This window comes from Fukomys damarensis, unplaced genomic scaffold (genome assembly GCF_012274545.1).
Source record: "Fukomys damarensis isolate Sample0158 unplaced genomic scaffold, DMR_v1.0_HiC HiC_scaffold_37, whole genome shotgun sequence".
NCBI classification, from domain to species: Eukaryota; Metazoa; Chordata; class Mammalia; order Rodentia; family Bathyergidae; genus Fukomys; species Fukomys damarensis.
The window spans coordinates 61172413-61180634 of record NW_022900949.1 but is presented as its reverse complement, the minus strand read 5'-3'; the positions used below and the strand labels follow the sequence as shown (position 1 = coordinate 61180634).

General features: G+C 46.6%; 2 protein-coding genes across 3 annotated transcripts in view; one reads left to right on the top strand and one right to left on the bottom strand.

The window, feature by feature from the left end:
- Shox2 (short stature homeobox 2) overlaps positions 1 to 6363 on the bottom strand; it is a 7147-nt gene extending 784 nt beyond the window's left edge. The window contains exons 1-5 of the mRNA XM_033759682.1: positions 5008 to 6363; positions 4430 to 4638; positions 2075 to 2132; positions 1686 to 1774; positions 23 to 147 (exon numbers count right to left, since the gene is read on the bottom strand). Coding sequence (XP_033615573.1) covers positions 23 to 147; positions 1686 to 1774; positions 2075 to 2132; positions 4430 to 4638; positions 5008 to 5161 — 635 coding nt within the window. The 5' untranslated portion in view covers positions 5162 to 6363. The remainder of the gene's footprint in view (positions 1 to 22; positions 148 to 1685; positions 1775 to 2074; positions 2133 to 4429; positions 4639 to 5007) is intronic.
- Positions 6364 to 7841: 1478 nt separating this feature from the next.
- Rsrc1 (arginine and serine rich coiled-coil 1) overlaps positions 7842 to 8222 on the top strand; it is a 311683-nt gene continuing 311302 nt past the window's right edge. For both annotated transcript variants that reach the window (XM_033759709.1, XM_033759708.1), the window contains exon 1: positions 7842 to 7910. In XM_033759709.1, coding sequence (XP_033615600.1) covers positions 7857 to 7910 — 54 coding nt within the window. In that variant the 5' untranslated portion in view covers positions 7842 to 7856. The remainder of the gene's footprint in view (positions 7911 to 8222) is intronic.

Sequence of the window (8222 nt, the reverse complement as noted above, 5' to 3'; positions counted from 1 at the left end):
GCCGAAGGGCGGCGCCGGGAACATCATATAGGGCGCGTGCGCGGCCAGGTGCGGATGCAGGTGGTGGTGCGCGTGCGCCACGGCGCTGTCCAGCTGCAGCTGCGCCTGAACCTGAAAGGACAAGGGCGTCACGTTGCAATGACTATCCTAGGGTGACAACAGAATAGAAACAGAGCATTAACGGCGTCCAGCTTGGCCAGGGGAAAGGTTGGGGCAGGGGAACAAGGAAGGGGCGTTTGGCTGAGCAACTCATCTGGAGGGTGAATTTCTCAGGCTGTTGCTGAACCTGGAGGGCCACACGGATATTCCAGTGCCCACGGGTTCTCCTAACTCCTTCAGCTTGGGCTTATTTCCTCGGGCCTGCACACCTCTCTGCAGAAATGTGCCGCCCCCTCGAGACCAGGGCGAGTGAGTGACCGAGTACAGTGTTAAAACATCACTCACCTCAAAAATCACAATAGTATGTTTAAAAGGCTCAGTGAGGGCCATTACCTCTCTCTCCCTACTCTGCCATACATCTCTTTGGCCACTACGAAAGCACTGAAGACCGCTAAGCAGAACTTCTCTAGGTGACTTACTGGAATAAAATTGAATCTTCACGATTGGCACAGTTGTGAGCCAGCAGTACCCCTACTTTCACCACCATAAGGATTATCTAGGGATCTTTTTAAAATGCAAATTCTGAATCAGAAGTTCTAGGTTGGATCCCGAGGCTCTGAATTTCTAACAGTCTTCCAGGTGGTGTGGTTCTGCTGACCTGAAGATCTCCACTTTCTGAGTAGTACCAGCTTCCTTTTAAGTCTTTCCTTTCCTCTTTCACCAAAAATTCTCTCTTATTTCAAAACTCCTACTTCAGGATACCAAAATCCTGTGGTGCCAAGAGAGCTAACATCTCCCTACCACTTCCTCTCAATATATAGGCATGCCCAGGTGTCTTCCTAGTTGAGGGTACTGGTGACAGAACTAATTCAAAACATCACAGTTGTGCCAAGCAGGGGTCCTAGCTAAGGATGGGGAAGGTCAGGTGCTGGTTGGGAAAGAATTTTGCCTTTAGGCTTGGAAAGCAGGGGAGTTCAGAGCACTGGGATTTCCCAGAATGAAATCATTGCTTCAGGCTGTTCTTTTAAAAATGTACTCTTAAAGGCTAAGAAAGAGATTGCAGAGACAGGGCAGCTCTGGGAAGACCAACTCTTCCCTCTTCATCATATATGAAGCTTTGTTTGCAGTGATAGCTTTGTAAAAGCAAGTCTGAGGTGGGTATAGTTGTTTTTTGTTTATTTTTCTTTGGCTAGAGACATTTAGTGTGACCAAGAGATAGAAAATACCTCAAAAAATAGAGGGCTGCCTGATAAATACCTTAGGACTATATACTCTGTATTGGATTTGACAAAAATCTTAATCAAAAGGCATTTCCTTCCTCTCCCCAAGTGCAATCTTTAGTGCATTTTTTAAAGGACCATTTACTGCCCTCAAGACCCTGAGGGGTTTCTATGAAAACAGAAAAGAATAAGCATTCAGGACCATGACATTATATAGGTTTTTAAAGGGGAAAAGGTCCACTATATCACCTTGAAATCAATTCTTCAACTGTATGAACACAGGGCTCATAGGGGATATTCAATACTCCAAGCAAACATCCAGGTATTTTTACATTTGAAAACAGCTTACACTCCAGCTATACTTACCTGCTGAAATGGCATCCTTAAAGCACCTACATTAACATAGGGTGCAACTCTACAAGCTTCAAATTGGCTAGCAGCCCCTATAAGAACACCTGTAAAGAACAGAACAAAACACAATACTATCAGATTAATATTTCTAGTGTTGTTTTCTAGGGTTCCAAATGATATCAAGATAGATACTATTGGAATTTGACTGTTATCTTTCTAAACTGCTGTCATGATTAAAATAAATATAATTGACTCACAAACTTTAGGACTTTGACTGTTTCTAGAGAAATCTCTGAAATCAAGGACAACCATTATTTTAACTTTTTTTCTATCTTTGTATTAACAATATTCACCCACTTCTCTTTTAATTATAATAGCAAGTGTTCCTTGTATCTGAAGCATACCTTTATGGAGTTGATTTTCTTGTTTTCTACACTTAGCTCTTCGATTTTGAAACCAAACCTACAATTGAAGGGGAGAAAAAAAACCTAGATGTTATGACTAAAAAATGTTTTAAACTGTAAGCATTCAATAAAAAGAGTAGTGCTTTAGGCAAGGCTGAAAGATACAATAAGCAGTCTTTCAATTATATAAAACAGCCTTGTTTCCAAGCTAAAAATGTAAATGAAGTACAAAGATAGATTTCAAAAACTTTTACAAAATAAAAATTGTTCCTTGATAAACCAGTATTAGTCCTGGCTTCATCTTTCCATGCAACGAAGTCCCGAAGGCCTGAAACTCTCTCTCATACCTGACACCAGTGTCATAATGGATATAAATGTTTGCCCAGTTAAGACCTGAGAAGAATGGACTCAGTAATAGCCTATAATATTAATTAGCTCATCTTGAGGAAAAACCAAACACTAAAGCAAATAGTGACTCTGTGGGGGGAGGAGCTTGTAAGGGGAGAGAGGTAATTAGTGTCATAAAAGCCTCACTACAAAGAAGTTTAGAATTTCTCTGTTCCTCTGTGCAGCAGAGTGTAACACAGTAGCTGAATAATTGTGCTATTATCATGATAATCTAATTTGTTCCTATAGAAAAAGCCACTGTTTTCAGTGAGGACAGAAGGGATGGTTCTAGAGAATAGCTCTAAAACTTAAATAAAAGTGTGAAAAAAATAAAGGCCCAAATAAAGTTAACTTCTTGAGACAAAAAGAAGAGTACATTAGGAAAGGAGATCGGGGTATGAATCAAGTGACTCCTGGCTATTATCTTCTTTTTATCCTTTTAAATAATTTGCAAACTTTTAGATGAGTATGACAGATTTTTTTAAATCAAGTAAAGCTTGCTTTTATACTCCAGCTCCAATAGTACAGCATATTGATTGATTTACAAATTAAGGTTTAAAACCCCATGAAAGGAAAATATTGCTTTAGAGCTTTCTCTGGTATGTTTTTAAAAGCAAGTGCCATAGTCAATGTGTATCTTCAAAAATTTCCCTGCTATTTAGTATAATAGAAGGATGGATCTTATGCCAGGGTGGCATCCTTTGTGTAACTCACATGGCCTGAGGCTTCTTGACTCTTTTTTCTCCTAGAAGAGCTGGATTGAGATACTATTACTTATAACTGTAATAATTATCATGGTTTCAAGGAGCTGCTGTGCCCCTGGAGAGCTCAGAGCACAGAGCAAATCAGGAGAAGCTTTAAAAGGAAGGCTCTGTTGTTGACGCTGTGATGACCAAGGCGGCCTATTATTACTTTTCTCCTTCAACATTACTGCTGTTTTTTGCCCTGATCCTATTACAAGATGCGGAGAAGCCCCATAAGAATTGTGCATAGTTCGGTACAGATGGTGGTCTCTGTGACCAGAGACCCAGGGAGTATCTGTTACAGCGATACTTTGAAACAGCTGCAGATGTTCCAGCCTAAAACTGCTCCGTGTGTTCAAACAAATAATGACCATCATTTTCTCCTATTTTATTATTTGAGCGGAAATACAATTTGAAACCTTTAAATTTGTTCCCCATAAAACTGGAAGGATGTCTATACACGTATGTGTATAATTTTCCTCCTTAATGGCCCCAAAGCCTACTTTTGCTATTACATTCACCTCAACAACCAATAAAGAAAATATGCTGTAATCTTAACTTCATGGTGTGTGACATTTGCTGGGAATCAGGAATTGAAAATGTCACTATTAAGATATGTGGGTTGTTTTAAAATTAAGTTCCAGGTTCATTGCCTTGGTTAAGTGAACAAAGAGTGACCAAAACACATTCATTTTGCTGCTGTTTTACACACAGTTTGATATCAAGCGCTAACAGTGGACTGTAAATTTCTGCACTTAACAGTTGCTAATTTTCTTTATAGCCTGTACATCTATAAACCTAATGGGCATATCCGGTTGGCAAACCTAGAGCCCAGAGCAGACTCTCAATGAAACCCAATTCGGGCAAGCAAAATACTTGTAACTTTTAAGGCATCCAGAGATAAAAGGTTTTCTGTGGGATTTTTTTTTAAGGCTTATAAAAGTAGGCCCATTAGGATTAAACCACATTAAAGCCAGCTCGAGGCCAGGGGGGTGTGGTTTATAGAAACCCTGGGAGCAAGCCCAGCACTGCTTTCTGCTGCTTCGAACATATGTTGGGTTTGGGGTTATAGGACTAACATCTACTTTACAAAATAAGACCTATAGTAAAAATATCCCGCCCCTTCCCATTCCACACCCGGCACTTGAATCGAGCTGCCTCCCAACCCCGGGTGTATGGGTCTTCGCGCCCGGGGCCCACCCTCGACCTCCTCAAAGTCTGGTACCTGCACTCGGGCCTCTGACAGCCCCAGCCGCTGGCTCAGTTCTTCGCGCATGAAGGCGTCTGGATAGTGGGTCTCGTCAAAGAGCCTCTCCAGCTCGTTGAGTTGTTCCAGGGTGAAATTGGTCCGACTTCGTCTCTGCTTGATTTTGGTCTGGCCTTCGTCCTCCATCCCTTTCGCATCCTCTTTGCGATCCTTCAACTCCGGGGACACTGGAGCGGGGTACCACGGGCCGGACCCACGCGTGCATCCATGTACGCGCACACACACACACACACACACACACGCACGGACAAAAACAGCACAGCAAATCTAGTTACTAGATTTGTCTCAAGAAAGGCAGAAGATCCTACCCCCTCGCAGAATCTGATCCAGCCCCTCACCCCACAAGGATGAGAAAGCTTCTGAAGATAGGCAAAGGTCATGCCTGCATGGCCGCCGGTGGGCCAAGGTGGACACATGGCCACCCACGCCTCAGCCCGTCGCTTCGTTTCCCACCCCAAGGCCCCCTGCCCTCCCTTGCGAACACCAAATACATTTCACCCAGCTTCTCTCGCTCTCACTCTCTCCCACGCACTCACAGAAATCACAAGCGCCGAGCCCGGCCTCTCCCAAAGCGCGGTCTTGGTAGAAGGGCGCGGAGAGGCCACTCACTGGCCTTTCACGCCAGCCATTACCAGCGGGCTGGCCCCTTGTTAGGCGGCCTCTCAATGCCTCTGGTCCTTTGACTCCCATAAACTTGCTGATCTAATTTAGAAACAAGTGGGCCGAAGGGTCGCAGCGGGGAGCAAGACACCGGTGCCGCACTGCTCTGGAAGCCGCATCCCGGTGACCGCATTGCCCCAGGGTTCGGGTTAGACTCTAGCGATGGTATCCTGGGCAGCCAGACAGTTTCCGTCCCCACTGCCCGACCCAAGTCGCTTGAGCAAAGGTGCCCACGCCATGTTGGCAGCCTGGAGGGCTCGCCTCCCACTCAGGGCCAAAAGGCAAAAAAAGAAAAGCAGCTGCGGGTGGTCCGAGAAACCCAGGGCTGCTTCGGTTCTGCCTTTCTCCCTCCCTGGTGGAAAGGCAGACTCAACCCTAAAAAGCTTAAACCCACAGAGATCAACAGGTTCAAGAGAACATTCCCAGTCCTCGGTTTCTATTGGTTGCTTAAAGCCTTTTCATGCACCCAGCAGCTCGAATGTTTAATAAAATATGCATTTTTCTCTGCTCTGTGTTCGCACATCCGTTGTTGCTTTGCTGTTCTCTTCCCTCTAAAAACAGGAGTTCGGCAAGATGAGCATTCAGCCAGCCAGTGAGGGGGTCATCGAATAGATGTTAATATCTACACCTCGGCCAGGGACAGTGATCAGGGGAGACAGCCCTATCCCCGATCCTTCATCTTCTGTGTCAGACACGGAGACTCAGATATTTAAACTACCTGTGCTGAGTTTATGTAGTCGAGGCTGTCTGCAGTTCTTTCTAACCCTGGATCTTGATCAACGTGGGTATTTAAAAATCCTTCCCAAAAGAGTCAGTCTACAGAGAAATTAAAACCTGCCCTGAGTTTGAAAATCAACAATACCAGGAACCGTGCCTGCCCAGCTTTCAGACTTGAACTATGCCATCCGACGAACGGGTAAACCGAGAGCCTGGAAAGGTGAACCCAAGGTTGGGACACTGCACTGGGCCTTCCTGACTGTAAGCTTATCACTTTTCAAATTTAGGAGAATGTGGTATGGGACCTAGGTGAAGACTCTGCAGATCTCCAATCAGTCTGGCATTCTGGCTAAGGTAATCTTTTAAGTGCTGCACTATTTTCAAGTTATCAGAGTTCGTTTTCTGGACATTTGTCTTTTGTCCAGGAGTGAAGTAGATAGCATTATAATAAACATGACAGGTCATTTTAGTAGGAAAACATTCCCACTGATAGTGTAGCGACATTTCAACCAGAAAATGTACACTTTGATTCTGCAAAAAGGGTGGGAAGGCTTTGTCTATCTATGTTTTGTCATTCACACAGTTCAAGCCCTTGAAGTTTGGGGGCATCAACGAGAAAAGTCTAAATTTCAAGTTGATTAACAGACTTAATATAATTTCGATTTCATCCCCAAATTTTCACTTAATGGGCTAAACAAGAACAGACCGTGTTATAAACAACTTAATTGCTTGCTTAAATATGTGATTCTACGCATGTCACATATTTTCTTAATTGGAAAAATATGGCAGTACAACACTTACTGCAGCACCAAGTGCCAAATTAATTTTATTGTTGAACTCCTTTGAATTGGTACAGGACACTCGACCATTTAGATAAAGCCATTTCCTAACTAATTCTTGGCTGGCACCAAAGAAGCACCCCATCCTCTCTTCCTCCTCTCTCTCTCTCTCTCTCACACACACACACACACACACACACACACACACACACGACCAGAATAATAGATCATTGGAAGCAGTAAAGGAAATGTGTAAATATTAAAAACAAACAAGCAAAAAAAAAAACCCAGCATCCATCCCCAATCCCTGAATAGAAGCCTAGACGTCTTAGCCGGGAAAACACAAGGAAGCCTGGCCCTTAGCTTGCCTTGCCTTCGCTCTGCCTTCATACTTCAAAAGGAGTGGGAAGTTTGGGTCCCTAAGATCCAGAGATTCAGAATCTTTCGCGGAGTTTGAAATGTTTCAAGGGCAGCTCCGAAAGCAGGGGCGAATTAGGATGAAGTCAGTGTCAGTCCGTCAGTCTCTCCCTCACTTTCTCTCTCCTGCCTTCCCTCTCTCTCTCGCACCCTCCCTGAAGCCCAAGGAAGAGGTTCCCGCTGACTCGAGCCTAGACGTTAGCTTTAGTCTGGCCCGGGGTCCAGCCGCAGCCCAGCACTACCGCCCTCCCCGCAGCCAGACCCTGCGAACTTCCACGTCCGGCCGCGCGCCGTCCGGGCTGTGGGCCCAAGACCCAGCTGGTGAAAAACGCGTTTCTGTGCAATGGGAGCACACGGGAAGGATGCGCACAGATCTCCCACGCCTTCCCCCACACTAGGACCCCACCCACGGCCGAACCTCCCACGCCTTCCCCCACACTAGGACCCCACCCACGGCCGTGCACCACGGGCCCCCACCCCTCCACGACCCCTCTAGTTTGCAGAGCTGAGGTCCAGGCCCCTCTCTGCGTCCGGACCCTCCCTGCTGGGCCTCAGAATCCGCTCCCGCCGGCGAGGAGAGGAGAAGGCGGGCAGGGGAACCGCTGCCGGCCGGGGTCGGACGTTACCCTCGGTAAGCCGCGGGCTGCCGGGCTCTCTGCTCCTCTCCGCGGCGCCCATGTCCAGCTCCCGGACGGGAGAGCGCCCTCCTCCAGCTCCGCCGCCTGCTCCTCCTCCTCCTGCACCTCCTCCGCCTCCTCCACGGCTCCTTAGCTCCGCGCAGGGGCCCGCTCTCCAGCACCTCCCGGTACGTGATGGCCTCCTTCTTCTCCTTCACTTTCTGGTCGAAAGACTTGGAGACGAACGCCGTAAGTTCTTCCATCGCCGCCGCCTCCGGTCAGCCCCGCGCTCAACCTCTCCCTGCTGAGCCCCGCTCTTTTTTTCCTTCTTCTTTTTTTACTGCTCCAGCCCCCCCAATAATAACACATCAATGGGGCAGGGGCGGAGGAGGAGAGGGAGGAGGAAGAAGAAGATGAAAAAGAAGAGAAGAAAGAGGAGGAGAAGTAGAAGGAGAAAAAGAAGTAAGAAGAGGAGGAGGACGAAGAGGACGAGGCAGGGGGAGGAGGAGGAGAGAAGGGGCGGGGGGGGGGGGAGGGGAATGGGAGAGGGGGCTTACCCGG